At 44.2% G+C, this 18,699-nt stretch overlaps 1 protein-coding gene across 1 annotated transcript in view; it reads right to left on the reverse strand.

The window, feature by feature from the left end:
- Window positions 1-276: 276 nt before the first annotated feature.
- LOC144822741 (uncharacterized) overlaps window positions 277-18,699 on the reverse strand; it is a 2,085,503-nt gene continuing 2,067,080 nt past the window's right edge. The window contains exon 109 of the mRNA XM_078680596.1: window positions 277-2,387. Coding sequence (XP_078536722.1) covers window positions 1,471-2,387 — 917 coding nt within the window. The 3' untranslated portion in view covers window positions 277-1,470. The remainder of the gene's footprint in view (window positions 2,388-18,699) is intronic.

Genomic DNA, 18,699 nt, shown 5'->3' on the forward strand with positions numbered 1-18,699 from the left:
CTGCGCATCATTATAATTCCATTTCAAAATAAACAGCATAAAGAGGATTCATTAAAATTCAATAGATGGTATTTCCCTTTTGCCATCTTACCGATATAGAATTGTGAACTACATCTATTTATCGCCAATAATCAATTGCAGGCCTTTTACTCTCTTTGATATATATATATTTATATGTATACAATTATATAGATTGTATGGACACCTGTTTACAGTCAATAAGTCAATGGAGAATGGAAAGCACTGTAGAATGCAAAACATGTTTAAAGTATTTTAATGAAGTTTGAATCCAACTATTTTCAAAATATATAATTCTTTAGGGTACAAAATTACTATAAACTTAGTACAACCGCAGATGCAGTACATATTGGACGTTTACTGAATGTTTTTAGAGAATGTCAAATAAATAGTGTTACTTTAAAATGTAAAATGTACAAAGTGATACGCCTAAAAAGCATTCCTCCACCCGTAAGTAAGCCACACTGGCTACTTTCTTAGCAGCTATAAGGACACTTGAGTGTAAGTCCCAGGCTAAAATGCTATACAATGATAAATAAGAAATAAAAGATTAAAACATTTATGATATACATAGGATACATGATTGCGATTAACAGTCTTTAACATAATCAAATATTTTGATGTAACACCTTTCCTGTGAATGTGCCTGCCTTTTATGTTCTGGTCTGTTGAGATACCATAAAATATCACAAAAAGTATGCTTTGGGTCAACCCTTTGCTCATGACTGGATAGCTTTATTGATCGTGGGCTTTCGTTCCTATTCCTGAGGATTTTTCCATACCGCTGGAGCATTTCGTATTTATTATCTTCCCACAATATCAAGCTTCATTGTTTTCTCTTTTAAAAAAAAAAATAATAAGCATGGCAATGGTAGCTTCACACAGCTATCAAGCTCACTTCCCTGCTTGTCTTTTACCCTCATCCTTCCCGTTCACCTTATTTGTATTTTTTACATTATTTCAGCAAAGGCACAGCAGCACCCTGCTCCGAAGCTGTTTTTTTGGCTTCCATCTTGGAAAGTCAATCAAAGGTTTCAAGGTAGGTACACGCATCATGAGCCATGCTGGAATGGTTCTTCTTCAGTAAAAAGAAAACATTCCAAGATGGCCACTGGTGAGTGCATATGCTTGGTAAAGAATCGGCACCTGTGTCAATTTAGAATCTGTTTTCTTTTCTAATGCCAATGCAAACAAGCATCCACTGGCTATTGGTCGTTTCATAAATATGTTTCCCATGGCACCGAAAGATCTATGTGAGGGTAATAGTATGAGTACATCAAAGTCTTATATCTGGGTAACCTTGTGGGAGATGAGGGCAGAGAGAGTGATGGAGGACATACCACACATATCACATAGAGTGCTTAGTATGTATAGTTTGGTTTAAAAAATTCAAGTTACATGTTACGGTGCAGGCAATATGTTATACAAAGAGTTAAGCATATGGTGAACCTGTTAAAAATTTAAATCATCCTCACTTTCGCTCCCTGCTTCGGATTCAGTAATGAGCCCTAAAAAGGAGGTAGTAGTAATCTGGGGGTTTTCATTATCTTCAGCACCCTCTAAGTTTCTCCCAGGTGTATTGTTGCCACTGTCATTATAATATCTGCCAGGTTGACTACCTGCCGAAGAGTTCCCCAGTTCAGCACCTCCAACATCACCAATAGTAGGATTCGTTTCAGCACGAACCTCATTTTCATAATCATGTTCATATTTTTCATACTTATCATCATCATTAGGCTCATAATCAAAAGAGTGGTCGTCTCCAGCCTGGTCGTCTGCATTGATATATAACGCATGATCACTTTCCATCCTACTATCTTGGTATGTTTCATAATCCCCATTTTCGTACCCATCAACATTAAGAGCATCCCCAGCATACTCCTCACTGGTATCACTACTGCTGTCACTACTCTCAGTCCTAGTCACATTATTCTCTTTTTTAACATCCTCGTAATCTTTATCATTCTCTTCAACAAAGCTGGACCTCTTTTGCGCTACCTGTTTGTTTTGTTCTTCATCAAAAAATGGTATCTCTTCCCTGTTAGACCCCTGACTGTTCATACTCTCGGAAGGCAGTTCTTGGAATGTTTCTAGATCAGTTCTCTCCATTTCCTCATTGGTTGTTCCGTCAGTAGTCTGATGTGTTTTCTGATCAGCTGAAGATGGCCGTTTTATAATTTCATTTAGATGTTGCTCTGTATTTGATGCCTTTGCAATAACGGAGGGTGGGAATAACATCAGGCTATCCCTGCTTTCCTCGTTTTGATGCTCTTGCAAAAGATCCATATCTTTCTGAAGGTCTTCCGTTTGGAAATCCATTTTCTGTTTTGAAGAAGGGGAATGCTTCATGTCTGAGTCCAAAAAACTATCTGAAATATAAACGAGAATTTGCAATTAAGAATGTGTTTTCCGGACTAGTGAACATTTAATATTTTATTTTAAATGCTTATTGTTAATATTAACATGTCGAATGCCGCCTGCTCTATAAAGTCCCAGGATTACAGTATCAGACACACAGCTGCAAACTGAAAAAAGTTATGGTCTGTTATAAATGTTACAGATCAGTTTTTTTCCCGAACTATTAACACTTTTATTTCCCTCCTGCAAGAAAAGTATCACTTTAGAAAACTAAACAAACCTAGGTATACTGATGTATGGGTAAATGACATAAAATGCTCAAATCAATGTGAGGGTAAAAAATCCCTCTCTTTCTATGATCACCTCCAATTGTTTTCTGACTGGTATTGCAGTTTTTTTGTTTTAAATCTGCACACTGAGGTACTGCTGTCCAGCCCCAGTGTATGTCATCCGACACTTAAAATATGATTACATTGGCAAATCCCCAAATGAAATGATAACGTTCAAGCAAGACCAATGTATATGGTGCAGTAACATACAACCATAGAATAGTAAATTTAAAAGTCACCTGTGGATTGCGGCACATGTTGCATCTTTTAACCCTTTGAATGCAGGTGGAATTCCCCCACGAAGCAGCAAAATTGTACACGTGTGCAGATCGGACAGCACCCGGACGCACACGCCCACCGTGACATCGGACGGTCGGGTGCCGTCCGACGCATTCAAAGGGTTAAACCTGCAGGTAAAGCTGTCAAAATAACCCTTTTGAGAAGAAAGAACCCTTTTTTAAATATTAAATAAGTCATGTGTAAATGGACCTTGTAGCCTACAGGGTAGGGTGACTAGCATTTAAAATTAAAACATGCAAGAATACAGTGTTGGCATGTCCTTACAGTGACAAGGCTCCAAAAGCCTTTTTTGACTGCAAACCTCTGGTAGCTCTCCAATGAGAGAAGCTAAAGATCAAAATAAAATAATTAACTCTACTATCATTGGTTTGGGACAAGCTAACAAAATGATTCCGCATCGGGTTTTAATGTTTATTAAAAATCGATTTCACTGGTGAAGTCAGATTCTTTTAATAAATATTTAGGGAAAGTAACTTCTAAAAAGGTACACTTTACCCACTTGAACCTCTAAAAAGCTAATGTGCATCGTCCTACCAGTACCTGGGCTCTGTCAATACTTTCCCTTAATAAGGTATGATTCTTGCTCCCTGAGCAGACCTGATGGCTTAGGCCTTTTGGCAATAAGGCCTGCTTATGAGATATGTGATTCCTATAAGCTCAGGAAGGTCAGCTAGGGAGGATTCAGAACTTCATTAACTTGAAAGAGACTAGGGTGAGGCCTGTCCATGCATAGTTACGTGTAAATGGAGACCTGGGGAAGACAAGCCTTTGTTCCCTGGCTATCCTTGGTAGACAGCTTGACATCATACCAGTGGGACAGGAAGCTGGTCCCAGAACCAATTGGTGTAGTTGAGGGGGAGGAGAAGACAGTTAATTTCTTTATACACACTGTGAAAAAGAGCCCTCTTTTTGCATGGTTACCCGCACCTTTTGCTGAACTGCTGATGTACTCTGACTGAGTGACTGAGTGTGCCCTGGGCTCCTGCTAATCAGGTACCCAGGGCCTATGTTCCCTAAAACTGCATTGAAGACCAAACCCACTTTGGCAACAGGCCAGTCCCTGGTAAATGGTACCACAGATACCCAGGGCACTGTGACCAGGGAAGGCCACTAAGAGCTGCAGCACTTATTGTGCCACCCTTAGAGGCCCTGTACCACTACACTCACACACTGCCTTTGCAGGCTGTGTGTTTTGGTTCAGAACAAAGTGAAGAGTCGACATGTCACACATCCCTGTGTGCCATGCCTACAACCCATTGCCCTGGCATAGTTCAGCCACCCCTCTAGCTGGGTGCACTGTACCAGTCACCGTGCATAAGCCTTGTACCCCTACAGTGTCTAAGCCAATTCTTAGTTATAGGAAGTACAGGAGGTAACCCATAAACCACGTTGGGGAGGGTGCGTTATGTGAACAAGAACAAGTCCCAACAGGTATTATTTGAAAGACTGTTTCAATAGGGGTATGCCACAGGCATTACTAAGAACAGAGCACAAGGAGTCAGAGGATTTGAAAAAAGGTGGTATTATTCACCAAGGACAAGGGGTAATGCATTTACAGTTAAAGACAGCACTGTAAAGATTAGATCTTGTGACAACCCAGTGGCACTTGGTGCAAGGTGCTATATACATTTAGAAGTGAAATGAGAAGTGCAAGTGCTTTAAAAACAGCATAAGTGGCGCATATATGAAATTATGTACATCATTTAAAGCTTCAGTTACAGAACAAGTTACAATCACTTGGACAATAGTTTTCACAAAAAAGCTTTAAGTGTGATATGCGTCGTATGGTTCAAGCTGCGTGGTCGACGGCGTTTCGATCCCCTTGATTTAGGATCGTCATCAGGACGGGGTTGTCGATAGGTACAGTGCTGTGGACAAAGGAGGGGAGTAATGAGCAGGGGCATTTGACGGGCGGGGAGGGGTAGGTGAGGGGTGGGGGATAGGTATTGGACCGAATCTTGTTAGACCTATTGTGCAAAGGGGACGTGACTGTGGTGGTGGCCAGATAGGGAAGGAGAGTGCTGTTTGGGGTGACTAATGTGGAAGTTGGCCCGGCGGGGAAGAGACCCTTAAGTGGAACGGTGAACCACACATAAGGGGATTACACTTACAAGGTGCCTGAAATGGAGGCGAGGCTGGCGGCACACACGATTGTTGATAGCGTCAATTTACTAAAAAGAAATATTGACGTGAGTATTAAATAAGGATGTCACAGGAAAATATGCGGGGCGGACTGGCGATGTAATTACCTGGTCGCATTTCCGTCCTAGTACTGCTCGCAAAGTAGGGCAGCGTCTGGAAAGAGAGAGCGCGCATGCAGTCAGAGAGGCTGTTAGACGCTCAGAGATCGAGCTGGAGCTACATCCTGCGTACGATCTGGAAGTCTAGACCCTACGAGATGTTCTTACCAGAGATAATGTACAGCACAGAAGGCAGGCGCTCATCTGGCGTGGCTGGTCGGCAGTGAATGCGGGAACAGACCGCGCATTACCTGTGTTCTGGGTTATGTCCAGGCTGCCGTGGGAGGGCGGGCGGAGATTGGGCGTGAGTCAGGGGCGGGGTTCGGGATGTGTCGCGAAGTGATTGGTCAAGAGCGAGGGAAGGGGGCGGGAATGGGACGGGCCAGGGAGGAGTGGTTGGGTGTGGGAGAGGGTTGCCATGGATACTCGAGTCAAACAGGAAGGAAAGCAGTATCTGAGCGCCGTCTAACGCCGGCAGACACGTAAAAGCGATTATCAGCAATTTAGTGCAACCAAAGGGAGAAGGTGAACCAACTGCAGTAGCGTGTCTAAAGCTGGAAACACACATAACAATGAGGAATGTATTAGCCAGCAAGTGACGGATTTTGTGGTCAGGAGGCACATATGATTCATAAACATGTATACAACAATAGAGCATATTTAGCCAAAACAACAAGATTTGTTTGGTGTAAAACCGGAAGGTTAATTTACAAAGTGTCATAGATGCTTGGAGAATAAATCACAGGGGCTTGGAATGGACAAGGGGTTCGTAATGTAATGATCGTATCGTTGGTACTATTTATGTACCTATTGCCATGAAGTGATCAAAACAGGGACAGAAAAAATAAACAATATATGAGCACATTAATTTTAACAGCAATGAAAAGGTGGTTTGAAACCAGGCGGTTAGTTTACAGAGAATTGTTAAGAAGGTACAAGAAGCCTGTTGAAGTCAAGGTCGAGACAGGTTTGTATTACGTGAGTAGCACTTCAGGGGAGAGACTTAAGTGGTGATAGTGCTGGTCCATTCATCAAGGGTGTTGAGCCCCTGGTTAACAGAGTCAACCCTGGCGATCCATTTGCATTCAGCTCTGTTGAGCAACGCAGTCATGTTGCCTCCTCTCAGAGGTAGGGTAGGTTTCTCAATGACCTGCCATCTTAGGTCCGTGTCAGTATGGGAATGCTCAATGAAGTGTGAGACCAGGGGTGCTGATAATACTTTGCAATTGATTCTGCTTTTATGTTGTATGATCCGCTGTTTAATCATTTGTGTTGTCTGGCCGATGTAGATCAAATCACACGGACATCTGATGGCATAAATCACATTTTGTGTTTTGCAGTTGGTTTGATGGGTGAGCTGGTGTGTTTGTCCCCTGAATTTGAATTCTTTAGTGTTAAATGTCAATTCGCATACACTACAGGACTGGCATTTGAAATGTCCAACGACCGGGGGCATGCCCCATGCTGCTGTGATGGTGTTAGTATTTCTCTCGGTGCTGACCATGCCCGTTTTTTGGCTTGTTTCACCAGGCGTCGTGGATAACCTCTGTTGATAAGTTTGGAGACTAGGATATCTGCCTCCCTGAAGTAATCCTTCCGCCACTTGCAATTCCTCCGGATTCGGAGGAATTGGCCAAAGGGGAGCCCATCGCGAAGGCCTCTGGGGTGGTTGCTAGAGTAGTGCAGCAACGTGTTCCGTTCGGTTGGCTTGCGATACAGGATAGTTCCAATTATGCCCTCCTCCACATGTATTGTGACATCCAAGAAAGGTAAGTCATTGGGTTTGGTTTCATATGTGAATTTCAGGTGTTCCTGGGAAGAGTTTAGCCAATCAAACTCTGGTGAAACAAGCCAAAAAACGGGCATGGTATAACCACAGGGAGGACCTACTAGTGCCAAACCAAAACAAACAAACTTTGAAAAGGATTCCCTTTGTCTCAGTCTTCAGCCCGGACAGTAACAGAGTTGCTAAAATTATCAAAAAGAACTGGTTGGTGCTAAGATCGGAGGAACAATTCAGCGCACCTCCGTTGTTCTCTTACCAGAGAGGTAACAACATCGCTAACCACCTCGTTCATGCCATCACTTGGCCGACATCCAGCACCGAGAGAAATACTAACACCATCACAGCAGCATGGGGCATGCCCCCGGTCGTTGGACATTTCAAATGCCAGTCCTGTAGTGTATGCGAATTGACATTTAACACTAAAGAATTCAAATTCAGGGGACAAACACACCAGCTCACCCATCAAACCAACTGCAAAACACAAAATGTGATTTATGCCATCAGATGTCCGTGTGATTTGATCTACATCGGCCAGACAACACAAATGATTAAACAGCGGATCATACAACATAAAAGCAGAATCAATTGCAAAGTATTATCAGCACCCCTGGTCTCACACTTCATTGAGCATTCCCATACTGACACGGACCTAAGATGGCAGGTCATTGAGAAACCTACCCTACCTCTGAGAGGAGGCAACATGACTGCGTTGCTCAACAGAGCTGAATGCAAATGGATCGCCAGGGTTGACTCTGTTAACCAGGGGCTCAACACCCTTGATGAATGGACCAGCACTATCACCACTTAAGTCTCTCCCCTGAAGTGCTACTCACGTAATACAAACCTGTCTCGACCTTGACTTCAACAGGCTTCTTGTACCTTCTTAACAATTCTCTGTAAACTAACCGCCTGGTTTCAAACCACCTTTTCATTGCTGTTAAAATTAATGTGCTCATATATTGTTTATTTTTTCTGTCCCTGTTTTGATCACTTCATGGCAATAGGTACATAAATAGTACCAACGATACGATCATTACATTACGAACCCCTTGTCCATTCCAAGCCCCTGTGATTTATTCTCCAAGCATCTATGACACTTTGTAAATTAACCTTCCGGTTTTACACCAAACAAATCTTGTTGTTTTGGCTAAATATGCTCTATTGTTGTATACATGTTTATGAATCATATGTGCCTCCTGACCACAAAATCCGTCACTTGCTGGCTAATACATTCCTCATTGTTATGTGTGTTTCCAGCTTTAGACACGCTACTGCAGTTGGTTCACCTTCTCCCTTTGGTTGCACTAAATTGCTGATAATCGCTTTTACGTGTCTGCCGGCGTTAGACGGCGCTCAGATACTGCTTTCCTTCCTGTTTGACTCGAGTATCCATGGCAACCCTCTCCCACACCCAACCACTCCTCCCTGGCCCGTCCCATTCCCGCCCCCTTCCCTCGCTCTTGACCAATCACTTCGCGACACATCCCGAACCCCGCCCCTGACTCACGCCCAATCTCCGCCCGCCCTCCCACGGCAGCCTGGACATAACCCAGAACACAGGTAATGCGCGGTCTGTTCCCGCATTCACTGCCGACCAGCCACGCCAGATGAGCGCCTGCCTTCTGTGCTGTACATTATCTCTGGTAAGAACATCTCGTAGGGTCTAGACTTCCAGATCGTACGCAGGATGTAGCTCCAGCTCGATCTCTGAGCGTCTAACAGCCTCTCTGACTGCATGCGCGCTCTCTCTTTCCAGACGCTGCCCTACTTTGCGAGCAGTACTAGGACGGAAATGCGACCAGGTAATTACATCGCCAGTCCGCCCCGCATATTTTCCTGTGACATCCTTATTTAATACTCACGTCAATATTTCTTTTTAGTAAATTGACGCTATCAACAATCGTGTGTGCCGCCAGCCTCGCCTCCATTTCAGGCACCTTGTAAGTGTAATCCCCTTATGTGTGGTTCACCGTTCCACTTAAGGGTCTCTTCCCCGCCGGGCCAACTTCCACATTAGTCACCCCAAACAGCACTCTCCTTCCCTATCTGGCCACCACCACAGTCACGTCCCCTTTGCACAATAGGTCTAACAAGATTCGGTCCAATATCTATCCCCCACCCCTCACCTACCCCTCCCCGCCCGTCAAATGCCCCTGCTCATTACTCCCCTCCTTTGTCCACAGCACTGTACCTATCGACAACCCCGTCCTGATGACGATCCTAAATCAAGGGGATCGAAACGCCGTCGACCACGCAGCTTGAACCATACGACGCATATCACACTTAAAGCTTTTTTGTGAAAACTATTGTCCAAGTGATTGTAACTTGTTCTGTAACTGAAGCTTTAAATGATGTACATAATTTCATATATGCGCCACTTATGCTGTTTTTAAAGCACTTGCACTTCTCATTTCACTTCTAAATGTATATAGCACCTTGCACCAAGTGCCACTGGGTTGTCACAAGATCTAATCTTTACAGTGCTGTCTTTAACTGTAAATGCATTACCCCTTGTCCTTGGTGAATAATACCACCTTTTTTCAAATCCTCTGACTCCTTGTGCTCTGTTCTTAGTAATGCCTAAGCCAATTCTTAGGCATTGTAAGTGCAGTAATGCCATTAAGAATATATGGTCCTAGGAGTTTGTCATTACAAACACCACAGTACCATAAAGGCTTTACTGAAAACTGAGAAGTTTGGTATCAAACTTCTCAGCACATTAAACCCACACTGATGCCAGTGTGGGATTTAATGAAAAATGCACACAGTGGTCATCTTAGAAAACGACCTTCCACTAGTGTCCAGGCTGAGTGGCTGCTCGCCAGCTGCCACCACCAGACATGTTTCTAGACCCCTGGTTCGAGAGCAGGCTGCTATCTGGAGTCTGAAATAATGCACATTCTGGGACGAGGTGCCAAGCCTCCTCCCCTTGGATGGGCAGGGTCCATGAAGAGGTAGCTTCAAAGGCTTGTCACCTTTGTGATCTTCCTCAGGCCTGTTGCTGCTTTCAGCAACTGGTCAACACCGATTCTGACCCCCACTTTGGGCGGGAGAACCAGTGGGAAAACCAAGTGAGAAAGGGAGGTGTGCCCACCTCTGCCAACCCCTCCCCTCAGGTGGGGGAGGCGAGGTGAAGCACAACTCTCACTCTCTGCCATTTTGCAGATGGGGACCCAGCTAACCAGAGTGAGGCATATGCCCTCTTCCCACCTGAGGGTGGCATAATAGGGTGTGTACCCACCCCAAGGAAGGTACCCATTGGTCCCAACCTTTTACTTACCTGTAATGCCCCTAAATCTAGTATTTAGGGACACCCCTGAACCTTGCCTCCTCAGACGAGAAACCACAAGAACACAAGAAGAAGGACCAAACAGCCGTGCCAAAGTTAAGAAGAGGAGGACGCCCACTGACTTGGCTCCAGCCCTACCAGCCTGTCCCCACCTCAAACCTGCAGAAGCGAAACTCCAGTGTGTCCTGCAGCCAGCAACCTCAAGAACCCCAAGGACCTGCCCTGCCTGCCAAGGAAAAGACTTTGTCTACATGAACACCGGATTTGTTTACTGACAGACTCCATCTCAATCCGTGAGTCTGCACCACTCTGCACCTACGCCCACGTCCTGAGTTTGAGTGTCTCAACCCCACGAGGAGGTCCCCCCAGCGATCCTGACTGGGGATCCAGTGATCCCTGACCTGCCTCAAGCCACCAGCCGACGCCTGCAGCCTCAATCCGGAGGGTCCCCCCAACCGAAACCAGGAGCTGGTAAGAAGATCCCCCCACGTCCTCCGGTGGCCCAACCGACGGTGTCTAGCCAACCACCAGCATCCCAACTTACCTATCCAAGTGGTAGTCGCACCCAGAAGACCTTCATCTCCGTGCCTGCAGTGTGTTTGCAAAACGGAGAATTCCCATTGAATGTAGAAGGGCACCCGAAAATAAACAAGCACCCATGCACCTGGCTGCTCTACTGCCGCTGACGGTGCACCTTTGGTGCTAACTTGAACCCCCATTTGCCCTGAGCTAAAGTCAAGGATCTTTGCTCCCACAACCTTGTGGCTTGCTCGTAAGCAGCCACCAACCAGAGGCCCTCTATCCCCCATTGGATAACATTGGGCCCCAGCAATCTGCATCCGGCCGCCCTAGTGCCGCTAAGGGAGTAACAAGAGTGCATCCTTGACCCTGGGAGACCCCTGAGTCTAGCCCCAGAAACCCAACTCCCACAGCACAGTACTTACCTCTGAACTGATAACACTATTTTCAACCATAGGAAAACATTGACTGTGTTTCTATGAAAAAGTTTTTAAGTGTGGAATTGGGAAATCTTTAAAAGTCTCGAATACTGTAACCAAATAACCAAAATGCTTTTACTTACCTGTTTACAGGAATTGTCCCAGTGCATTATCCAGCTATACTACACTGTGTAAGAAAAGGAATTTGTAAAGTAATTTACTTGACATCCTACTGAAAAGCCAATACAACAGTATATGCACAATATTTCAAAGCATTGCATTATCAGTAATTCTACTGTAATCAAACCAAAGCATATATACACAACTGCAATTCAAACTGTATTATTACTGCAAAGTATAAATCACTTACCTGTGCCAGGTTTGCTTGGTTCTAGGAAATAAAATATCTAAAAGAATATTTGTATTCAAAACCAATTGGTCTGGATTTCATTCTTTGGATGTGTGCAACCACTTGCTGATTGAGTGTGTACACTAAATGCTAACACTACCCTCTGATAAAGCCTTACTGCTGCCACCCTACCACAAACAGAGAGTAAGGTGCTATCTATTTTTACCTCTACCTACCTTTGAGGTGCCACTGGACTCTGTACACACTATACCTCACTTGGGTATAGTATTACAGAGTCAGCTTCCTACACACACCACTTGTGCCACCTCACCCACAGATCATCAGGACACACCTAGACTTGTGGAAGAACAGAAGAGGACTGAGTCTGATGTTTGTGACCTATGTGGAGACCTCAAGGGGAGGACCTGCACCCACTAGTACTCAGGACTGAGAAGTGGACTCTAAAGATCAGTTGGACACAACAAGCTGTAAGAGGTATTTTTCCTGCAGTAAACAGTTGAACAGTGACAACTGGACCTGTAATTGACTCTGTTGGTAGCCTCTGCTGGAGTGAGTCCTGCCCTCAAACACTGTCCCTAAGGTCCTGAGATGCTTAGAAGGGGCCATAAGGAGCTCCTCCAGAATGGTTGGAAAGTTGGTAGTGGAAAACCTTTGGAATTCCAAGACCTCTACAGCATCAGCGGGACCTAGCAGTAAAGGTGTCTGAGTTTGAGAGGACTTCATTGGGTATAGAAACTTGTTCCAGTCCTCAGGAAACTGTTCACTCAATCTCTGTGAAAAAAGAATATGCTGTAAGTATCCTGTTCAACCTATGGGTGAAAAACACCCTTATGCCACCCCCTCTAAGCAAAGGTATGACCAGCATTGTCCATGATCCCTCCAAAGCTAAATTCCCAACTTTTAAAATTTCTGTTGAAAAGATCACAATCAGCCTTGCTCGAGAATGATGAGCTCCAAGAAAGAGACTAAGTCCAAAAGTAGAAATGCTGACTGGGGCAAAGATGCCTAAAGTATCTGACCAAGGACAGGATTAGAATTTCCTTCTCTGAGATTTTCCACCCAAAAACAGCTTCAGTGAGAGGGCGTCAAATGTCTATCTGGGATGTATGACATTACAACGCATGCTTTTACATCGCATGCTTTTACAATGCTGTTTTTACAACGCATACCATTACAACGCATAGTGCTTTTAGGCGCTGGATAGTGAATTGTTTAATTTACTATTCCAACTCCAGTCCCCGTGGATAGTAGGGAAGGTGTTGGATAGTATATTAAACACATTCCCTATTCTAGAGCGCCCCCCAGCGCAACGCGTTGTAATGGTTTGCGTTGTAAAAGTTGCGTCGTAAAGGCACTGCGTGGTAAAAGTTGCGTTGTAAAGGATGTTTCCCGTCTATCTGGCTTTGACAGGACTACGCCGGATATAGCTTGTGCTCTGCCCTGCTGGAGGATTTCAACTTCCATTTCAGACACTAAATCAGAGGGTAAAATCTTTGGCAGGGACAAACTGCTTAGGGTATCTAACCTCTGCTCCAATGTGGTCAACCTGAAATTGCACCAAGGTCCCAGTCAACTGTGAACAATGACTTCTGGTTAGTGCTTTCCTTTTTCTTGGTGCTCCTTGCCCTAAATCTTTAAAAACATCCTATCTCCAGTTGCCTTTATTGTATTTTAGTAATTTGTCTGTCATTGTTTTTATTAGATTATCCTATGGCATTGTTATTGTGCAGTGGTTTGACTTTTTAATTGATTTGGTATTGCTAAATACTTAACACACTTTACCTTAAGTTAAGGTAGTCTGCTCTGTGCTACAGAGGCCACGTTTATTTATTGAATGTGTGTGATGGAGCTGATAGGGTAAATGAAATGGTAACGGTCATTAGGGAGTACTAAAACCTCCTCTTTGGATGCCTACATAATTTATTTCAAGGAGCCTAAAATGCAGCATTAGAGCTTGTTGGGACTTGAAAAGTTAGGAACTTGTCTCAGACCGCAGACAGCCGTTCACTGACTTCCTGTAAAAACAGAAAATCTAATAAGCATTCTGTTCAACCTATGAATATAAAACACCCTAGCACTGATCTCTTTAAGAAAGGGCATGACCAGCATCATCTCTGATCCCTCCATAGCTAAATTCCCAACTTTCCAAATTTCTGTTCAAATGTTTACAATCAGTCTGTTGATGTGTATATGGCACTTACTGAATGTATTCAATAATTAACTAACAAAGTGGTATAAAACACAACTGAACTAGGATAGTATCCATGTTCAAGATGGCATGGCCACAATTAAAGACAACAACATAAAAGATAGCCTGTGGTTGTGTATTCTTGCTGTGAATTTGCCTGGGAAATGCTGCCGTATATTTTATAAGCACATAATGAATTTTGCAACTTTTCATCAGTGGTGTTATTCTCCTTGAAACAATGGATGGAAAACTAGACAAATGGTACATTGAAACTACTCTCAACCAATAGGTTTGTGCATCATATCATGGCATTAACCTTACAAGGTTTGAAGAGTATCCATTTGAGAACACTTTGGAAAATCAGTGGCAAATAAAGTGTTTTAATATCATTAGATCAACATTATTACCAAATATCTTAAATGCAATTTTGCAGGAGATTGAGAAGGGGATGTTACAGTAGTGGTCCCTCAATGAATTATGAGTAAAGGTGTTGTGGCTGGTGAATACTTGTTCTTTCTCCAAACACAAGTCTTTGGTGGTGGGTGGTGGGGTAACAGGTAGGACAAAGGATGCTGCTGCTGTATACTGCCTCTTATTTAGTTGCTGAACAGTGCATCACTCTCTATGTAAAACAGATATCTTTCTGTCTTTCACAAACAGCAGATCCTTTGTATGAACCCCCTCATAATCATGACTGGTTAAATATAAATTGGGCCTGGTTGAAGTCCCCTTTTATGTACAGTGACTGCATAACGATGGGAGCCTGCCACCTCTACTGGAAATTGACAAGGTTACTTATGGGGTGTCTGGTTAAGGTTACTAAGGGTGTGGCTGAAGTTCCTGCTCCATAGTATGAGGAAAATGATAGAATCCCAATTTTACATGTAGTTTAGGAACCCTTCATACCATATCTAGATCAGAACCACAACTTCTCGACATGTCTTCTAAACTTTCGGAGATAGCACCAACATATATAGGCACAGCTGCCATCATTCCAAGAAGAGTCAAAATGAACAGGGTTTGTTCATATACGCATGCATATATTGGGAAGATGATAAGTGACAACACTTATGAGTAAGGGCATGTCTTAACCAGTAACACTTTAGTAATGGGGTTAAAGTCTCATTGTTAAAAGATTAACCAAGTAACAAAGTGAGACCAGCAAAAAAAGGTCAGATTATAACTACTTCAAAGGAGATTTGCATTATGCCCAGAGGCCCTTTTTTTAAAGTGTGTGTATTCTTAGGTATAATGGGTCAATAGGAGTCATGAGTGGATCTGCATATAATCGCCATCCATGTGTGCTGATGTCAGTCGCTTTCATCAGATTGATTGTGCCCTCAGTTGCCGAGCACTTCAGCAAAGTGGTATAACACATTTGCAGATCTTTTGATTGGAAGAGCCCAGTACACAGAACGGGGATGAGGGAGGATCAATGAGGAATCTGCAGTTATATAGACTATCCATCAGAAAGAGAGTTGCCAAGTGTAAGTAACCTGTTCTTCTGATGAAGGTTCTAACCACAGATTCCTCACCTTGAGACCAGACCATAACCGTACCTCCCCAGTTTATGAGTCTGTCAACTGCCTCAGACGAAAAAGGGAACAGGACAGAGCAGGAAAAATGTCCCTCTCAATGGACTCGACTGCAGAGGCAGTAGTGCTAAGTGAATGTGAGCACTCATGCCTTGTAGTCATTTGACAAATATTGAGGACAGACACATCCAATGGTAGTGCAGTGGCCCAGCTTTGGCTCTGGTGGTGGTGGTGAGCCCATGAGCCTTCTGGAGGCTGTTTCGTAACCAATTCGTAGCAGATCCTAATGCAGAGAATAATCCATCCATGTTCTGTTTTTGTACTACCATCCCCATCTTTGCTCCAGAGAACCCCACAAAGAGCTAATCTTCTCCCCAATGCCCCTTGGTGCTGTCTATATAAAAATGTAGTGCTCTCTTGGGATCTAGATGACGGAGTCACTCTTCATCCATAGAGGGATGAGGCGGAACAAAGAATGCCAGAAGGGTGATAGTCTGCCTGACATGAAACGCAATTATCCCTTTCGGTAGAGAGGAAGATTTGGTCCTCAGCACAAGTTTGACTTGGAAGAATGTTATGTAAGGTGGGTTGAAGAAAAGAGCCAGCATCTTGCTCACATACCGAGTTGGCATTATATCAATCAGAAAGACTGTTTTCTATATTAGAAAACATAATGGAGAACTGTACACTACCTCCAAGAGGGTGCACAACAAAAAAGTAAGAACTAAATTCAGGACCCACTCAGGGGTGGGCGGGGTTGACGGAGTGCCACTATGCGGAATTTCACGGAGTTGCCTAAAAACTCAGCGGAATTCTGCTCCGCTCCGCCCTACATGCAGCCAGCAGACCTGGAAGGTTCCTGACATGCAGTTGCCACCTGCTTAACAGCATTTAGCTGGGTCTGGCGTTCTCCACGGTGCCCAGGCTGCCCTCCTCCTGTACTGGTCTCCTTGGTGCAGAAGCAAAACCCCTACACTGTAAGAATTGCGAGGACTGCACATGCACGCATGCACATGCATGTGCAGTGCGCAATGCCAGACGCCAGACCCAGGTAAGACCTGGTCCTCCTCACCCTTAATTCTCTCAATGGGGTGGGCGGCGGGGACAAACTCCGCCACACTGTGAAATCGTAGTTTTTGCTCATACTCTGAGTTCCCAGCGGAGCGCGGAGATGGAAAAACTCTGTAAAGTCTGCTGGCGGAGCTGAGTTCGCCACCCAGCCTTAGTCCCACTATGCCATCACGAAGGGCTTCTGTGTTGCAACCGTTTAAAAAATCTCTTCACAACAGGTGATTTAAATAAACGCCGAAAGGGCAAACAAATAGCTTTTAACAGTGCCCAAAGCAATTCCTTGCTGGGCTAGAGACAAAACAAACAACAACACTTCAGACAGCTTGCTTGGCAGTGGATCAATCTAGTGTGTGCTACCCCGAGCCACACATTTGTCCAAAAGACTGGCATATACTGTTTTTGTAGAGAGATGCCTAGAGGACAAAATGACATCAAAGACCTCAGTAGAAAGGCTAGATTAAACCAACTGCAATCGCTCTATCTCCACACATGCAGATTTGTGCAGACTACAGTGCAGGATAATGTGCTGGATAGCAGAAGAATCCGTCGCTCTGTGCATGACTCACTGCTTGTGCAGCAGTCCATTCTGTCTGCATTTCACCTTTTTGAGTACAAGACAGCACAGCTGTCTCGTTGAAAACGACCCTGGTGTGTGTGCTTACCAAAACCTTACATTGAGTTTAATGCCCACCTATTGCTTATCATTGGTTGGCTATATTGCCTTCCACTCTCATTTTCCTTGTTCCAACTCAATGGCTTTCCTTGTCCACCTTGTGTTTATCTTTGCCCTTGAGCAGAGCCTCTTTGTCTTCCTCTTGATGTAGCTGACTTGTGTCCTTCCACGGCTCACTTTTATGGAACTGCTTTTTTCTTTTTGATTAGGCACTCCACGAGAGTGCAAGTGTTTTCCAGCTCTCTCCCTCGTGTGCTCCTCCAAATGTCTTAGTGGTCTGTGTTTCTTTCTTGGGCATTTCTTCCCCCACAACCCTACCCTCCATGTTGTTCTCTCCCTCGAGTGCTTCTCTTCCTGCTCCCCATTTTGCTGTCGCCCTTGTGTGCCATTTATGCCTTCGTGTGCTTCTCTCGTGCACTCCTGGTACGTCACACCCACAACCCAACACTCCTTGTGTACTTCTCTATGTCGCTGTCTCCATCGTGCAATGCTTTTCTCCTCCTCTTTCACTAACGACACCCACCACCTGCTCCTCTTTTGCCCCACCCCCCACACATTTAAAAATAAAAATGTGTTTTCACGCAAAATAATCAGCATTCTTTTATTTACAGATTAAAGTTGCTTCACTATCTTGGAATGATATATAACAAACACAAAAAAGACAATTCTATCATTTTGCTGGTGTGTGCATGTGTTATTATTCTGTTAAAATTGTTAATTGAATTATGTGACACATGTTTTATTGATTTGCTCAGCACAGGCACAACTGTTATTGCCCCACAAGGATGCAAGGTTTGTCAGCAAATAAAAAAGGCAATCAGCCATCCATGTGGGTGAATCATCAAAACGCACTAACCGGACAACAGCTTGTGCCTCTTGCTGACCATATCAACCTATCATAAGGCGTTGACAGGTTAATAGAGTAGAAGATTCATAGCCGCAACGGTGCATAGAACACAACTGCATCAGATGAAAAGCTGCCTTTCAGAGTATTTGCTTTCTCATCTAGTGGTGCACGAACTAGCCCACAACTAAAAGTAAATCAAGTGTGTTTATTAAGTGGAACCCTTACTGAAGAAGCATTGAAACACATAGCGATAAAGTGCTGTCTTGGGTTTGATACAGCTGAGCTGGCTTACTTTATTTTATTTATTTATTTATAAAGTTTTATATAGCGCGAACAAGATTCCGAAGGATATCAGAGCGCTTTACAAAAATGATGGAAGGAAGGACATAAGAGCAATGCCGACATTGAGTAAAGATTATATCATTGCATGCAGTGATACCAGCCTCAGCCGGTCTATATGGGCTGGGGACCACTCCCCCTCACCTTTTGCCACTCAAGAAGAGTGTCTCTCATGCTGAGCAAAGGTCAGCCTGACAATCACTCCTCATTTTCAGGTCAGGCAGCCAGCAGTCAGACATGCGCTAAATGCGCAGGCTTCTGGCTGCCTGAGCTGAGCTTTGCTGGGCTGAGGATGTCACAGATTCTGTAGGCAGGACCTCCCCAGCTCAACAAAGATCCTTGAGGCCCACCCCCTCAGTGACGAGGGGTAGCATCACTCATTGCCTCAGACTTGGGTGCTTCAGTTTTAAGGCCTTGA

This window comes from Lissotriton helveticus, chromosome 3_1, assembly GCF_964261635.1.
Source record: "Lissotriton helveticus chromosome 3_1, aLisHel1.1, whole genome shotgun sequence".
Lineage (NCBI taxonomy): Eukaryota > Metazoa > Chordata > Amphibia > Caudata > Salamandridae > Lissotriton > Lissotriton helveticus.